Genomic DNA, 18,080 nt, shown 5'->3' on the forward strand with positions numbered 1-18,080 from the left:
CATATGCTACAACATGGATAAACCTTGAGGATATTATGGCAAGTGAAATAAGCCAGTCACAAAAAAGGCAAATACTTTATGATTCACTTATGAATCATATGAGGTATTTAGAGTAATCGGAATCACAGAGACATAGGAGCTGGCCTGGTGGCAAAGTGGTTAAGTTCGAGTGCTCTGCTTCAATGGCCCGGGGTTTGTGGGTTTGGATCCCAGGCGCGGACCTAGCACCACTCATCAAGCCATGCTGTGGCAGCATCCCACATAAAACAGAGGAAGATTGGCACAGATGGCAGCTCAGTGATAATCTTCCTCAAGGGAAAAAAGGGAGATTGGCAACAGATTGGCTCAGGGCCAATCTTCCTCACACACCCCCCACCTCTCAAAAAAAATCAGAGACATAAAGTACAATGGTGGTTGCCAGGGGCTGGAGGAAGGAGAAAATGGGAAGTTACTGTTTAACGTGTAAAGAATTTCAGTTTTAGAAGATGATAAGTGTTATAGAGAAGGATGGTTGTGATGGTAGGACACTATGAATGTATCTAATACCATTGAACTGTACACTTAAAAATGATTAGGTGGTAAATCTTGTTAGCTGTATAAGTAAAAAATAAATAAAATCTTAAAAATTCTTATAAACAAAAAGAAGAGCGACCTTATATCACCATAAATGTAAACTCAGTCATTAAATACAAGATCATGGAATCACAACAAACTTCATCAAACATTTCGCTGTTTTATGTTTTGGGGATTAATAAAACCATAGGCAATCATAACACATTAACAGGTCAGTGTCACTTAAAATATATAGCTTTTAATTTAAGTCTCTTTAGGTACACTGAGTTATCAATTATGAAAATAGATTAGGATTTATCCTTTGGGTTATTAAACATTTCATGTAACATACCATACTTTGCTATGTACACCGGAATTTCCATTTATTCTAAGAGCAACAACTAGAAATGCTTTTGTGAGCAATGGAAAGGATGTACTCAATAGAAGCAGGATTTAAGAACTCATTTTATGTTTAGTAGTTCATACTCTAAATGTTTTTGTAAGAGAACTCATTTATTTCCTTCATCTGTATTATTTCTAATGATCATAAAAAATTAACTCTGGTCTAACAGGATAGAGAAATTTAAAGTTAGATCTAACTGAACTGTTTTGCAGATATATTCTGTGCTGCTTTTAAGGGAAAAAACTGTGTGTGTGTGTGTGCGTGTGTGTGTGTTTGGCATACTGATCATCATTACTAAATTGATGGGAAACATTATAGACTTTTAAGTCAGCTGATAGCTTACAACTCTCAGGAGTCAAAAAATGCCCTCTACCTCAGCTTGCTCCGCCCTTCCTGATAGCTTTGTTTTAAAATTTGAAGTGACTCACTGACACAAATTAATTCCACTTTAAAGTTTATTTCAGAAACAAAATTCTATTTCACTTTAGGTAGAGGCCACAGAAAGAAAAAGCACACTTTTAAGAATTATGACCAGATGCCATGTCCCAGGCACTATGCACTTTCCTAGAGCGCAAGGGCTCAGGTCCCATTAGTTGATAGAAGCACTGCAACAAAGGTTCTTTCAAAAATCAAATGGAAACAAAAAGATGATCTCTTAATTTGTAAAAAGTCCTCCTGTATGTTTTTAGCTCATTTTACCCCATGTTTTAATAACTTTGGATATTAAAAGCACTCTCAAAAATCTCAAAGTGCCCAAGCTCCATGAACGATACCTGAGATCTCTGGTGCTAAAAGAGTGGAAATGAGATCTCCGGTCATTAAAAGCTAAAGTTTCTTCTTACTCCATGATTTCAGCTAGCCTTCAAAAAACATTAATGGAAAATTAACTCTTTTGGTTTTAGGGGAAGGTTAAGAATGGTGCAACTAAATATGTCCCTTTGGACAGTTTTATTTTGCAGGCCAATATACAACATGAAGTGAGAGTGTGTTATGACTATAGACAGTTTCTACTAAGAGAAATGTAAACATCTTGCCAAAACATTTTTGAATGACTTAAGTTACATGTTAATTTTATATTCTGCTTAGCTGTACCCAGTGTAACAGTTTCAAGGTCCAGAGTGTTTAATGTTTATAGACTTTAAGTTCATAGTAAACCAACTATAATGGATAGAACCTGACCTAGTTCATGTTGATTAAGACTAGATAATAATTCAAACAATTTAAGCTACTTATTTTATATGCATCACATTGGGTTTTAAAAATATGCTGAGCTATCATAATCATTTATGTTTATTGGCAGAATGTGTGCTGCTTGAGGGATGCCATAAGCTGTCACTCAGATTAAAAAACATAGCAGGTGTCACATTCTAATTCAGGCAAAGTGCCCAGGCATACAAACTTGATTTAACAGTCTGTATTACAATCTAAACCAATGCAAAGGTAACTAGTAACAGTTAAAATGTCGGCACAATTCTGATAATTATAGACAAAGATTGAAAGTAATCTTTAGTGATTAAGATCACTGTTTGGGGTACATTAATATATGGAAAACACTGTATTATACAAGCAAAACATGTAATTCTATTTTCATTATTATACAGTCAGTAAGAGCTGGCTATCTAAGGGCACCAATTACCGTTTTAAAATGAAGTTTCTATTCTACAGTTCAATTAATAATAAAAATACTCAATTTCAAAACGTCAAAAAAGCTGAGTTTCCAAAAATTCCTTCCATTTATGTGGAAAATACAGTATTATTGCCTTGTGTCTATCGTCAGCAGTATGCAACCCTGGGTATCAGATTAAGAACATAACTATATTCAGAAAGCAGGTGTGAAGAAATATCAAACCATGCAACACAACCTGCTACTAAATGTCATATCAGTCTCCTGGCAAAAGACTGCCTAAAGTTTTAGATATCTGATGACCCAATTTACATCTACTCAGTTATCCAAAGGATATTTCATTACTTTAGTCTCCTTGATAGTAGCAGAAAACACTCACATCTCCCTTGTTATCAAGTATATGGGGTGGGGTGGGAGGTCTACATTTGTCTCTGAAGCCACTCAGAGCAAGTACATTGCTAAACGCCAAAACAGAACAGGTCCAGCTGTTAATGGCTGTTGAAATGTGTGCACTGTTTTCTTCTCCAAGTTTAGCAGGAAGGGAAGAGGGGAAGGGAGTGAGATAGACCACCTGACATAAATCAGGATGAGAAAGGAGACTTTAATTTCAAACTGTGACAAAGTGAGGAAGAAGTTCAGAAACTATGACATGGAATAAAACGGAGGCTTGACTTTAGACTGTGAGACTGAGATCAGGGATAGACTTCGAACTCAATGATTATAATGTGGTTTTCTTGGAGAAAAACTGTAGGTGGCTGGGTTTACCAGTGAGTAGAGTGTCTGAGTGTGGGAGAATGAGAGAAGTCAAGTGTATTTGCAAGAGACTGTTTATAATGACGCACCATGGATAGGGAGGGAAGTGGAGGCTGGAGGCGGGAGGGTTGGAGTGGACATAAAGTAGCAGAGCGAGTCAGTTTCAGTGGGCTGGAGGTCTCAAAGAAGTCTAAGAAGCGCTGCAGGGAAGGCACCTGAGCAGGCAGCCTAGAAGGATAGCAGGTGGTGGTAGACGAGTGGGATATTTGATAAGTGATTTTTGGGACGGTATATTTTCTGGTACCTACAAGGTACAGTGAGTGAACTGAGGTAGGTGAGGCGAACAGGTCATGGTGCTGGGGTGGGTCATCTGTGGGGATAATGAAATCATCTAAAATGATGGCAGGAGTTAGACAACTGTCTGGGAGGCTTTATATCTCCAATAGTCTAGAAAACTGGTAGGTGTTAGTAATAAAAAATGAAAAGTGGTTGGTGTAGCTTGGTGACAGAACCCTCAAAGGAGTAGGAGATTTTCAGAAAGATAGGGCAGAAATAATTGTAAGTGTAATTTGCCTCCCAGGGACATCTGGTAATGTCTGGAGACATTTTTGGTTACTACTGGTATTTAGAGGGTAGAGGCCAGGAATACTGCTAAAAACCCTACAATGCATATTACAGCTCCCCACAACAAAGAATTATGCAGCTCAAAATGTCAATAATGCCATGGTTGAGAAACCCTGAGGTGGAGGAAGCAGCATAAGCAAAGGCACAGCAAGGAGGAAAACTAGAGCACACTCAGGCAAAAGCAGCTTAGCTCAGCTGAAGCATACGATACCAGCAGGGCAACTCAGGAGATAAAGGTGGAAAGGAGGCTAGGCTGACAGTGTACGCAGGCCAAGGACCTAGCATCTAATTTAGAGGATCTTCATCCTCTGAACCACTGAAGGTCTCTGAGCAAAGAAAGGACACAAACACCATTAAGTTGGGAGGCTTTACAATTAGAGTCTTACCAATAATTTGTCTTTTCACTTTACCAGCACTTAAGCATGACTTTAATCACTTTTGAATGCTTCATTGATGTCTCACCTCACAGAACAGTAAGGCCCTGGATAGAGACGGCATGTTCCACAGTTGACTAGGCACACATGGTAGGCTAGCTTGAAATTCAGACTTGAAGCTAGACTGCTTTTAACAGCATTGCCACATGCACCCTTCAACCACTAAAAATAGAGAAAACACAAAAAACCTGAATTTCCTCTCTTCATTCCCAGTGTCTATTTAGGGGTGCTGAGGAACAATGAAATAGAAGGAAGCATGAGGCAGGAAAAGAAAAAAAGGCATGAATTAATGTAAGAAGCACCTAAATCTTTCCCGAAAAATTGAGTGCAAATTGTACTGCTGAATTCTGGAAATACTCATGAAAACTAAAACATGGGTCACTAAACTTCTTCAATCTCTTCAAGAAGGAAATCATTAACAACTCAAGCTTCTGAATTTCTATCAGTTTTTAGCTGTTCAACAAGTTTGTTTGGCTCGCTTCAGTTAGCAGTTACTTTCTAAAATGAGGATAATTTATAAAAGCCTGAATATAACCAAGGCAATCTGTTTCTAAGAAGAAAATATTAACTTGATTCAGGTTGCCTTTTTTGTTCTTCTCCAAAAACAAATTAGACACCAAACAGGGTCACCAAGGCAATAATGCCCCCAAATAAATCAGATCCTTTCTGACAGGTAAAGATTTAATCCACTGGCAGGCATACTGTTCAGAATGATAACCATAATGCCAAAGTGTCACTTATTCCTTCCTCCAGCAAACTAAATAGGGCCCTAATGACATTAAAGAGCTAGTACTATTTCAATGGTGCTCTTTCTATACTCAGGGAAAACTTATTCACCAGACAATGTTTTAGTTAACATTAATCAGAGAGAGAAGCTCAATTCTCCAAACTACACACATGGATCAGACTAGATAAAACCCATAATGGGAAGAACTTTCCACATCAGGAAGGAGAAAGAGAGCCTCTCTCCCTGTGCTTTGAGTCAGCTCAGGTAAGTGTTTCCCTCTCTACAGAGATGAAATTTTGAGTAGGCCAGGCCTTCTCTGACAGATCGCAAGAGTATAAGAAATGTTACCAAGGTGTAAGTAAATTAATCAGTATCATCTATTAATACATAATTCAGTGAAAATGAGATAAAGGGTAAATGGAGCAATACTGTTCAGTGAATTTTAACAGAAATCTACATTTTATTTTCCTTTTTAAAGAAAGAACACTTTTAGAGGTACCTTAGTAGGCAGTAGTTTCCATGAGAAAAAGTTCAGAAACCTTACATCTTTTCCATCTGTTATCAGCTATAATGAAGTTGCCCTTCTATTTCATGCAGCACACATGTATAAAGCACATTTTTAATATACTGTAGTTAGGCTCACAGATCCTTAAACAAGTAAAGATTTTGTTTTACCTCATACGATAATTGTATTTTTATCCAACTGGGAAGACAGTTACCTTTTACTAGTATTTTCAGGGGTTGAGGGCCACACATAATAGTTTGCATCACGTCTGTTGATATTAACCAAGCAATCTCTGGCTGTGGGGTCATGTAGCCCTCTACGTATGCGTGCTTTTATCGTCAAAAAGAATACAGTGATAATCAGATTCCTTCTTATTTCTTTCTGTTCATATATTAGAATGGAATGAAATCATAGCTAGCCTTACTGTATACTAATTATGCTACAGGCACTGTGCTAGGTACTTTGCATGCATTCTCTAATTTTATTACTTACCCAGCAAGGTAGAAAGTATTAACATCCTCATGTTTACAGATGAGGAAAGTGAAGCTTAGGTGAAATAATTTGCTTGGCTGGTCAGTGGTAGAGCCAGGACTGGAACCCAGATCCAGTGGACTCCAAAGCCTGCATTCTTAACCACAACGGTACACGTCTTTGTTTGTAACTGGCTTTCTCTCACTTTCATTCCTTCCTTTGTCAATCAAATAGGTATCACTAGGCACCAGCATTGTGTCAGGAGCTGGTGCTAAAACGGTGAACAGAGCAGACAGAGCCACTCTCCTTAAGAGCTGACACTGTACTGGAGGGAAAAGACAAATGAGCAATTATAACAGAGTAGTATCCATTACATTGGGGGGTCAGAGAAAGCTTCCCAGAAAAAAGAGAAGTCTCAGTTGAGAGCCAAAGGATAAGTAAAAGTCAGCCAGGGGAAAGGAGGTGGAGGAGTTCAGAGTGTCTTGGGCAGAAGAAATAGCATGTAAGTTCCATGTGGCAGGAGCACAGAGAAAGAGATGAGGGTGAGAGAGAGCTAAGGCTGGAGCCAGGCAGGTACCAGACCAGGAAGGGCCTGTGTGACATGATGAGGAGCATGGAATTCTTCCTGTTGGTAATCAAGTGCCACTAAAAGATTTTAATAAGGGTGTAATAAGATCAAATCTCTATGTTAGACGTTATGAAGAGGAGGAGACTGGTGGCGATGAGACCAGTCAGGAGACAGCCACAGTAAAGTAAGCAAGATCTAACAATGGTCTAAACATGAGTAGTTGAAATAGTGGTTTCAAAAGGTTTTCAGGAGGCAAAATCATGACGATTTTGGAACTGACTAGATGTGAGGAGTGAGAAAGAGGGCGAATAAGAGTAACTCTTGTAAATGGCTTGACAACTGGGGTGATGATGCTGTCACCCACTGTGAGAGGAAGAAAAGCAGGGTGATGAGGTTTTGAGGGAAAGAGAACATGCTCTCTTTTGGACATGTCGAGTTTGAAATGCTTGTGGGTTACAGGAGTGTTAAAATCCATAAAAGAGATCTGGGATAGGAGAGAAATTTGGGAGCTGGTGGCATAACTAACGTAAGTGATGTCAGCCGTGGAAGTAGGCAAATCAATGAAGTGGCCAAAGAGAGCGTTTAGTGCAAAAAGGGAGAGGGCTGAGGACAAAATCCTGAGCTTTACCCACATCTATGGGTTAGATAGAGGAAGAGGAGCCCACAGAGGGTTCTGAAAGAAAGAAAACCAGGTTTCACAGCGGCTAAAGAAAGCAAGCGTTATAAGAACAGAAAAGTTGCGTCAGATGCTGCCAAGAGGTTAAATAAGAGCCAGAGGACAGGAGCTGTGGTCGGGAGTTCTGGGAGACAAGGACTAGGTATGTCCATGCGACCAAAGCCTGAAATCTGGTGAGGGTGGTGGACCATGGGGATAACTACTAAACAGAAAGAAGATTAAAATCATTTGGGAAAATGATTTATGCAAAGCATTATTTATGTGGTTAATTACAATTAGTTCATTAAAAAATAATCAGTGACCTCTGAGGCACAACTTAAAGCACAATTTTCAAACTCGTCTAGTCAAGACAAGTTTCAAGAGCCCCTCTGAAGCTTTCCTTCATTCTTGCTCTGGTTATCTGAGTCCTTTCCTTCCAGTTTCAGCTGAACTCACACTGTGCAAGCTCCTATGCCGGATCTAAAGCTGATTCTCCTTGGTATCTTTCACATGCCCATGTGAAACACCTTGCCTAGGAGTTTCTTTGTGGCTTAGATGAGAGTTCACAATGACACATTTTCTTGTTTATTTTTCTCTCTTCCCCAAGGGCTACAAACTCCACAAGCTTAGGGACTGCCAGTTTTGTGCACACAGGTACAAGATAATCGCTCAATAAATGTTTGCTGATTGAATGACCAAAGTGGCAGAATCATTTTGGTAGTAGAATCCGAAACTGATTGAATCTTTATACAGTGTTTTCAAACCAAGAGTCATTACCCTCTAGTGGCTCATAAAATCAGTATCATTAATATTTTAAAGTAAAGTGTACCCCACACACAAGTAAGCCTTGTTATGTAAAAATGTTTATACACATATAGGTATACACCTATAAACATATATGGTGTAACTATTTGTGTACAGGTTATGAGATAAAATATTTTCTTACTATAGTTCTCAGTCAGAAACTATTTGAAAGTGAGTTATGGAGGAGATCTCGTCAAGATGGCAGCGTGAGCAGACTCTGAACTATCTCCTCCCACGAACACAATCAGGTTATGACTATTTTTGGAAAAATTACCCTGGATAGAAAACTGAAAACTGGATAAAAAGAACCCCCACAACAAGGGACAGTCCTGACGAAGGTGGAAGAGGCAGAAATTCCTGCTGGAGGGGAAAAAAGCCACCTTTGGGAGCAGCAGAGCTTCTCAGCTGGCCAGGCGGGAGCCACCCTCCCTGGAGGAGTGAGGTCCAGAGTAGGGGCGGACACAGCTATAAGCGTCCTTCAGACTTAGCGCAACAGAGACGAGGCTCTTACTGTCTGGCCTCGCTGGCTATTAACTGCAGCGAGGATCCCCAAGAAAAGCTATCACATAAAAGCTGAAAAGACCCGGGTCTTAAAGGGTCCACGCACAAACTCACCATTTCAGTAACCTAAAATCACCACACAGAAGGCTGACAGTCCTTTGGCGAAACGAGACTCACCTGGTGGGCTCTGGGGGCCTCTTGGTGAGAGGAGTGATCTCTCTGGAGACTGAGACATTGGTGGGGGCCACTGCTATGACCTGGTCCAGGCGTGCTGACACAGACCCCAGTGGACGCCACTGAGGTTCTTCCCTTGGCCTGGTAGCCCAGGGGTCTGCCACACCCACTAGAGCACAGATTTAATCCAGTTCAGCCAGGGCGGGCAGCCCCCCTTAGGGACTGGCCCCACCCAACAGCAAGCCTTCAGGCTACTTGTCAGCCTGCATTGACTGGGTGCCTTGATCCTCTACAGGCAGGAGAGTGTGTCTGCCTCTGTGGGGCAGGGCCTGTGTGAGGACCAGGAGAACTGTGGGGGGCATTGGTGGAGAGGTGGGGGCCTCTGCAGTGGGGCATCGGGGTATGTTCCAGGGGGCTGGGAAGTGTGCATGCACCAGGACTGTGTTGATGGTATGTGTAGTCCTATGGGGGGTGAGGCTTATCAGCCACAGATCTGTGCCTCACAAATAACCATAAAAAGGATCAGCCCCATCTTCCAAAGCCTGAAGAAACTGAGTGCCCCATGCCTAGGGCCAGCCCCACTCAGCTGCACTCCTAAGAGAACAGACAACAGCCTTGTAGGTCTGAGGCCTATGGCAACTGTAAACCCCTGAGCCTAGCAACCAGCTACACTGGGCACCAACCCAATTAAGAGGAAAACTGCAATAGGAGTGTGTGATAGACTTTGTAGCCAACGGTGCTAAGGCTCCCCAAACCGGATTTACAAACAGCTAGCCAGGGAAGGAAAGATTAGACTCCCTGGGTACCTGCAGTAAAAGCAACCCTGTCACAGCAGTAAGACACAAGTAGCCCACAAAGGGGTCACTCCTGGATCATTTGGACAGGTGATGAGAGGGAAGCACACTGCTGGGCCTCATAAGGCATCTCATACATAAATAAGGCCACTTCTCCAAGATCAGGAGACATAGCCGACTCACCTAACACATAGATACAAGCACTGAGAAAGAGGCGTAATGAGGAGACAAAGGAATAGATTCCAAGCAAGGGAACAGGACAAAACCCCAGAAAAAGGAATAAATGAAACAGAAATAAGCGACCTACTTGACAAAGAGTTCAAACAAAATCTCATAAGGATGCTCACAGATATTGGTAGAAGACTGGATGAACACAGTGAGCTCATTGCCAAAGAAGCGGAAAATATAAAAAAGAACCAATCAGAAATGAAGAATACAATGCTGGAAATGAAAAATTCTTTAGAGGGACTCAACAGCAGAGTAGAGGATGCAGAAGAATGGATCAGTGAGCTAGATGAAAGACTAGAGGAAATCACCCAAGCTGAAGAGGAGAAAGGAAAAAGAATTAGACAGAATGAGAACAGTCTAAGGGAACTCTGGGACAAGTCAAGCACACTAACATTCGTATTATAGGTGTCCCAGAACAAGAAAAGAGAGACAAAGGAGCAGAAAATTTATTTGAAGAAATACTAGATGAAAAGTTTCCTAACCTAAGGATGGAAACAGACATCCAAGTACAGAATACACAGAGAGCTCCAAACAAAATAAGCCCAAAGAGGCCCACACCAAGACACATTATAATTAAAATGTCCAAAGTTAAAGATAAAGAGAGAATCTTAAAAGCAGCAAGGGAAAGGCAACAAGTGACATACAAAGGAAAGCCCATAAGGCTATCAGTGGATTTCTCAGCTGAAACCCAGCAGGCGAGAAGAGAATGGCATGATGAATTTAAAGTGCTAAAAGGACTTTAAAAGGAAAAAACCTACAGCCAGGAATATTCTATCCATCAAGGTTGTCATTCAGAATGGAAGGAGAGATAAAGAGCTTCCCAGACAAGCAAAAATTAAAGAAGTTTATCACCAGATGAAGCCAGTACAGAAAGCCAGTCACACAGCAGTTCCGCCTTCAGCCCAGGATTCCCTGCTTTGACGTTCATTCAAGGAGTTTGTAAGCATCCGCTAGTTGTTGAAACAGATTCCCAGAGAAACAAGTCATCAGAGACTGAATGCCTGAAGTTGTGTCTCTCCGAGAATTCTTTTGAGAATGGCTTTAGATCTCAGAATCTCATTTCAAGGTGAACCATCCAGGAATGATCCTGGGTTAGAAAATCACGAGTTTAATCCCAGTCAAGTACCTGCTGTCCAAGAGGGGGAGGGGATCTCTGAGTTCCCGAGCACTCAACACAGCTTATTTCAAATTGGCAAGAACTCATGTACAAGGAAGGAACTGCAAAGACTCTATAAGTTATTTCACTCCTGGCTACAGCCAGAAAAACAAAGCAAGGATGAAATGATTTCTTGTTTGGTCCTGGAACAATTTATGATCAATGGCTACTGCAGTGACAGGTCCATGTTGAAAGAGAAATGGGAATCAAGTGGCAGAAACCTGGAGAAATTCATGGAAGATCTGACCGATGATGGCATGAAGCCACCTTGCTTAGTCCACGTCTGCATGCAGGGGCAGGACGCTCTCTTTTCTGAGAACATGCCCTTAAGAGAAGTCATCGTTCACCTCACAAAACAGTTGTTAACAGGAACCCCAACTGGAGAGAACATGGGGACCCCTTTCGGGACTCCCAAAGATCATTCCCTGGAAACAGAACAAGGAGATGAAGATAAAGAAAATGGTGGCAACATTTCTTTGAAAACTTGTCAAGTAAATGACAGTATGACTAGTCAAGACAATCAAACGCCTTCCCTACTCATCATCCAGGGAGAGAACCGGCCTGGGCCTGGAGAGGGAGGTGTTCCTTTGGAGAATCCACTCAGCTCCAGAAGAGCAGGTCTAGGCACCTGCAGGTCCCAGGAAGAGTCCCTGAAAGGACCCCCTTATCAAGATGTCGTTATAGAGGTGGGACCAGGGTTTCTCTCCCGGGCAAACCAGGTTATGCCTGAGTGTGTTCCTACCCACCAGAGCATTGAGGGAAACTCAGCATGTGGGGGACACCAAGAAAGATCCCACAGAGCCCCCAAATCATACAAATGTGAGAAGTGTCCCAGGATCTTTAGGTATCTGTCTCGGTTAAAAGCCCATCAAAGAAGACACAATAATGAGAGGACATTTATTTGTGGCCAGTGTGACAAAGGCTTCTTCCAGGCATCAGACCTACGCGTGCAACAGAAGATTCACACAGGAGAGAAACCTTTCAAATGCAGCACATGTGAAATGTCCTTCAGCCACAAAACCAACCTTCGGGCTCATGAGAGAATCCACACAGGGGAGAAGCCCTATGTGTGTTCCCTTTGCCAGAGAAGCTACCACCAGTCATCCACCTACCACCGCCACCTGAGGACTCACCAGAAAATTGCTTTCAAAAGTGTTCCCTCCACACCAGATGCTTCCTCGGGTACAGTGCCAATGTAATGTATACGAATCTGTACAGGTATATGTATTTCCTAGTACTTCTCTATTTAGAACACATCTTATAACTTTCTGATTATATTTTCCATTTATTGTCTCACTCCACTAAAGTGTAAGCTAAATGAGGGCAGGCAATTTCTCAGTTTTGTTCACTAAAGTATCTCAGGTGCCTAGGAAAGTGGCTGAGACATTTCAAATGACCAATAAATATCTGTTGAATAAATGAATGAATGTGTAAAAAAAAAAAAAAAAAAAGAAGTTTATCATCAAGAAACCAGTTCTACAAGAAATGCTGAAGGGACTGATTTAAGTGGGAAAGTGATAACCACAAAGAGAGATAAAAAAATTATCAACTCCACCCCCTCCCCGCAAAAACCAGGGAATAAAATCACTTGTAAAGGTAAAAATATAGTAAAGGTAGCAGATCAACTACCTGTGAAGACAATATGAATGTTAAAAGATGAATGTACTAAAATCACCTATTTCAATGATAAGAGGGTAACGGATAGACACACTAAACAAGAGTCTATATATGATTTCAAAAACATAAAATGTGGGAGGAGGGAAGTGAAAAAGTAAAGCTTTTAGAAAGAGGTCAAGTTGAAGAGTCTATCAACTCAACACAGACTGTTACATACATAGAATATTATATAGGATCCTCATAGTAATCACAAATCAGAAACCTATAATAAGTAAGCAAAAAAGCACGAGAAAAGAAATCAAATATATCACTAAAGAAAGCCATCAAACCACAAGGGAAGAGAGCAAGAGGAAAAGAAAGGAATAGAGAAGAACTACTAAAACACCCAGAAACAAAAAGTAACAAAATGGCAATAAATACATATTTAGCAATAGCTACTTTAAATGTCAATGGACTAAATGCTTGAATCAAAGGGCAGAGGGTGGCTAATTGGATAAAGAAACAAGACCCATGTATATGCTGCATACAAGAGACACATTTCAGACCTAAAGACACTCGCAGACTGAAAGTAAAAGGATGGAAAAAGATATTCCATGCAAATGGCAAAGAAAAGAAAGTGGGGGTAGCAATACTTATATCAGACAAAATAGACTTTAAAATGAAAACTGTGACAAGAGACAAAGAACGGCACTACCTAATGATAAAAGGAACAATCCAACAAGAAGATATAAGACTTGTAAATATCTATGCACCCAACAGAGGAGTACCTAAATATATAAAGCAATTATTAACAGACATAAAAGGAGAAATACACAGAAACACAATAACAGTAGGGGACTTTAACACTCCACTTACACCAATGGATAGATCATCCAAACAGAACATTAATAAGGAAACAGTGGCCTTAAATGACACATTACACCAGATGGACTTAGTAGATATATATAGACCATTCCATCAAAAACCACAGAATACACATTCTTTTGAAATGCACCTGGAACATTCCCCAGGATTAATCACATATTAGGCCACAAAACAAGTTTCAATAAATTTAAGAAAATCGAAATAACACCATGCATCTTTTCTGACCACAAAGGTATGAAAGTAGAAATCAACTACAGGAAGAAAACCAGAAAAGCCACAAAGATGTGGAGATTAAACAAAATGCTACTGAACAACGATTGGGTCAATGAAGAAATCAAAAGAGAAATAAAAAAATCCCTGGAGACAAACAAAAATGAAAATACAACATACCAAAATCTGTGGGATACAGCAAAAGCGGTTCTACGAGGGAAGTTTATAGCAATTCAGGCCTACCTCAACAAAGAAGAAAATTCCCAAAAAAACAATCTAAAACACATTTAAAGGTACGGGAAAAAGAACAAAAAACAATGCCCAAAATCAGCAGAAGGAAGGAAATAATAAAAATCAGGGCAGAAATAAACAAAATAGAGACTAAAAAAAAAAATAGAAAAAATTAATGAAACCAAGAGCTGGTTCTTTGAAAAGATAAACAAAACTGACAAAACCTTAGCTAGACTCAAAAAGAAAAAAAGAGAGAAGGCTCAAATAAATAAAATCAGAAATGAAATAGGAGAAATGACAATGGACACCTCAGAAATACAAAAGATAAGAAGAGAATATTATGAAAACCTATATGCCAACAAATTGGATAATCTTGAAGAAATGGATAAATTTCCTAGAAAGATAGAACCTTCCAAAACTGGACCAAGAAGAAGTAGAGAATTTGAATAGACCAATCACCAGTAAGCAGATCGAAACAGCCATCAAACATCCCCCCCCAAAAAAGTCCAGGACGAGATGGCTTCCCTGCTGAATTCTACCAGACATTCAAAGAAGACTTAATACCTATCCTTCTCAAACTCTTCCAAAAAATTGAAGAGGTGATGAAGCTTCCTAACTCATTCTACAAAGCCAAAATTATCCTGATACCAAAACCAGACAAAGACAACACAAAAAAATGAAAATTACAGGCCAATATCACTGATGAACATCGATGGAAAAATCCTCAACAAAATGCTAGCAAATTGAGTACAATACATTCAAAAGATCATACATCATGATCAAGTGGGTTTCATTCCAGGAATGCAGGGATGCTTAAACATCTGCAATTCTATGAACATGATATATCACATTAACAAAATGAAGAATAAAAATCACATGAACATGTCAATAGATGCAGAGAAAGCATTTGACAAGATACAGTATCTATTTATGATAAAAACTCTCAATAAAATGGGTATAGAAGGAAAACACCTCAACATAATAAAGGCCATATATGACAAACCCACAGATAATATCATTCTCAATAGAGAAAAACTGAAAGCTATCCCTCTAAGAATAGGAATCAGACAAGGATGTCCACTGTCACCACTCTTATTTAACATGGTATTGGAAGTCCTAGCCAGAGCAATCAGGCAAGAAAAAGAAATAAAAGGGATCCATATTGGAAAATAAGTAGTGAAACTGTCACTCTTTGCAGATGACATGATTTTATATATAGAAAACCCTAAAGAATCCACTAAAAAACTTTCAGAAACAATAAAGGAATACAGTCAAGTCATGGGATACAAAATCAACATACAAAAATTGGTTGCGTTTCTATACACTAACAATGAAGCAGGAGAAAGAGAAATTAAGAATACAATCCCAGGGGCTGGCCTGGTGGCGCAGCGGTTAAGTGCACACATTCTTCTTTGGCAGCCGGCGGTTTGCCGGTTTGGGTCCCAGGTGCGGACATGTCACCACATGGCAAGCCATGCTTTGGTAGGCGTCCCACATATAAAGTAGAGGAAGATGGGCATGGATGTTAGCTCAGGGCTAGTCCTCCACAGAAGAAAGTGGAGGATTGGCAGCAGTTAGCTCAGGGCTAATCTTCAAAAAAAAGGAAAAAAAAAGAATATAATCCCATTAACAATTGCAACCAAAAGAATAAAACACCTAGGAATAAAGCTAACCAAAGAGGTGAAAGATCCGTACACTGAAAACTATAAAACATTGTTGAAAGAAATTGAAGAAAATACAAAGAAATGGAAACATATTCCGTGTTCTTGGATTCAAAGAATTAACATCATTAAAATGTCCATACTTCCTAAAGCAACCTACAGATTCAAAGCAATCTCTATCAAAGTTCCAACAACAGTTTTAAAGAAATAGAACAAAGAATACGAAAATCTATATGGAACAACAAAAGACCCTGAATAGCCAAAGAATTCCTGAGAAAAAAGAACAAAGCTGGAGGTATCACACTCCCTGATGTCAAAATATACTACAAAGCCATAGTAACCAAAACAGCAGGGTACTGGCACAAAAACAGACACACAGATCAATGGAATTGAGAACTGAGAGCCCAGAAATAAACCCACACATTTATGGACAGCTAATATTCCACAAGGGAGCCAAGAGCATACGATGGAGAAAGGAGAGTCTCTTCAATAAATGGCGTTGGGAGAACTGGACAGCCACATGCAAAAGAATGAAAGTAGACCATTCCCTTACACCATGCACCAAAATCAACTCAAAATGGATTAAAGAGTTGAATATAAGACCAGAAACCATGAAACTTCTAGAAGAAAACAAAGGCAGTACACTCTTTGACATTGGTCTTAGCAGCATATTTTCAAGTACCATGTCTGAGCACGCAAGGGAAACAAAAGAAAAAATGAACAAATGGGACTACATCAAACTAAAAAGCTTCTGCACAGCAAAGGAAACCATCAACAAAATGAAAAGACAACCTAACAATTGGGAGAAGATATTTGCAAACCATGTATCAGATAAGGGGTTAATATCCAAAATATACAAAGAACTCATACTGCTCAACAGCAAAACAACCAACAACCCAATTAAAAAATGGGCGAAAGATCTCAACAGAGATTTCTCCAAAGAAGATGGCCAACAGGCATCTGAAAAGATGCTCAACATCATTAGCTATCAGGGAAATGCAAATCAAAAGTACAATGAGGTATCACCTCACTCTGGTCAGAATGCCTATAATTAACAGGACAGGAAACAACACGTGTTGGACAGGATGTGGAGAGAAGGGAACCCTTGTACGCTGCTGGTGTGAGTGCAAACTGGTGCAGCCACTATGGGAAGCAGTTTGTAGTATCCTCAGAAAATTATGAATAGATCTACCATATGATCCAGCTATCCTATTGCTGGGTATTTATCCAAAGAACTTGAAAACACGAATGCATAAAGATACATGCACCTCTGTGTTCACTGCAGCATTACACACAATAGCCAAGACTTGGAAGCAACCTAGGTATCCATCAAGGGAGGAATGGATAAAGATGATGTGGTATTTATACACAATGGAATACTACTCAGCCATAAGAAATGATGAAATCCGGCCATTTGTGACAACATAGATGGACCTTGAGGGTATCAGGCTGAGTAAAACAAGTCAGAGGGAGAAAGTCAAATCCCATATGATCTCACTCATAAGTAGAAGATAAAAACAATGACAAACAAACACACAGCAATAGAGATTGGATTGGTGGTTATCAGAGGGGAAAGGGCGGGGGAAGGCAAAAAGGGCGATTAGGTTCACATGTGAGGGGATGGCGTAAAAAAAAAAGAAAAACAAAAAAACCTGAAAATTAAATAACCAGGTTGTGTTTATACTGAGTTCATTTGTCCACTTTTAACTCGTATTTCAACATAATTAAACAACATTATAAATGAAACAAATGTAATGGAATAGTAGCTTTCATAAATAATGAAATGAAATAATTTCATAAATTTCATTATTTTATAAATAATGAAATGAAAAGCATATATACATACATAGTTTACTTTTTCTAGCCACGTCATATGTCTTTAAAATTGAACAATAATAAAATAATATAAAATTGACACATACATTGGCCAGTTACATTATCTTTAAACTTATAACCTGAATTTCATTCATGTTAGAAAATAAATGAATGATTTTCTTTTTATACTGTTCCCATTGCTGTTAATATAAGTGGACATACTTTCTGAAGCATACACGAAGTCTTATAAAAATATTTATAGCAAACTGATCTAAGAGTATTCATGTTCAAATACAATCATCTTTTCCATGAAAGTGAGTTATGGACATCTTGACACTTTACCTGTGAATACTTTAAAATGAATCTTTGAAGGATAAGGATGTTGTCCTACCCAACCACAACACCACTATTACATCTGAGAAGATTAATAGCTATTTCATAAGATTATTTAATAACCAATCCATATTCACATTCTCACAAATCCATATTTCACACTCTAAAGCCACTGCATCAGGCTATGTGAACTATCACCATTTTTACAAAGGAAGAGACAGAGTCTCAAAGAACAAACGGGATTTACCCAAAACCCAAGCTGTGAGGGACAGAACCCAAAGCCTCACCTGGTTGAATGCCACAGCCAACGCCCCCTACAGAACCTTGGCTCTTGCCACCCAGAGGCATGTGCATGGTGTTAAATAACGTTCACTCA

At 39.6% G+C, this 18,080-nt stretch overlaps 2 protein-coding genes across 2 annotated transcripts in view; one reads left to right on the plus strand and one right to left on the minus strand.

Annotated features, from left to right (window-relative positions):
- Window positions 1-18,080, minus strand: part of ITFG1 (integrin alpha FG-GAP repeat containing 1) — a 266,617-nt gene that overhangs the window by 206,007 nt on the left and 42,530 nt on the right. The gene's annotated exons all lie outside the window — the stretch shown is intronic.
- Window positions 10,853-12,172, plus strand: LOC102151065 (zinc finger and SCAN domain-containing protein 4-like). The gene has a single exon (XM_005608516.3). The coding sequence runs from the start codon at window positions 10,853-10,855 to the stop codon at window positions 12,170-12,172; it is 1,320 nt and encodes a 439-aa protein (XP_005608573.1).

The sequence above is a fragment of the Equus caballus genome, chromosome 3 (genome assembly GCF_041296265.1).
Source record: "Equus caballus isolate H_3958 breed thoroughbred chromosome 3, TB-T2T, whole genome shotgun sequence".
Lineage (NCBI taxonomy): Eukaryota > Metazoa > Chordata > Mammalia > Perissodactyla > Equidae > Equus > Equus caballus.

Bases quoted from the DNA above. Each gene is read 5' to 3' on its own strand.
- LOC102151065 (XM_005608516.3), top strand. From the start codon at position 10,853: ATGGCTTTAGATCTCAGAATCTCATTTCAAGGTGAACCATCCAGGAAT.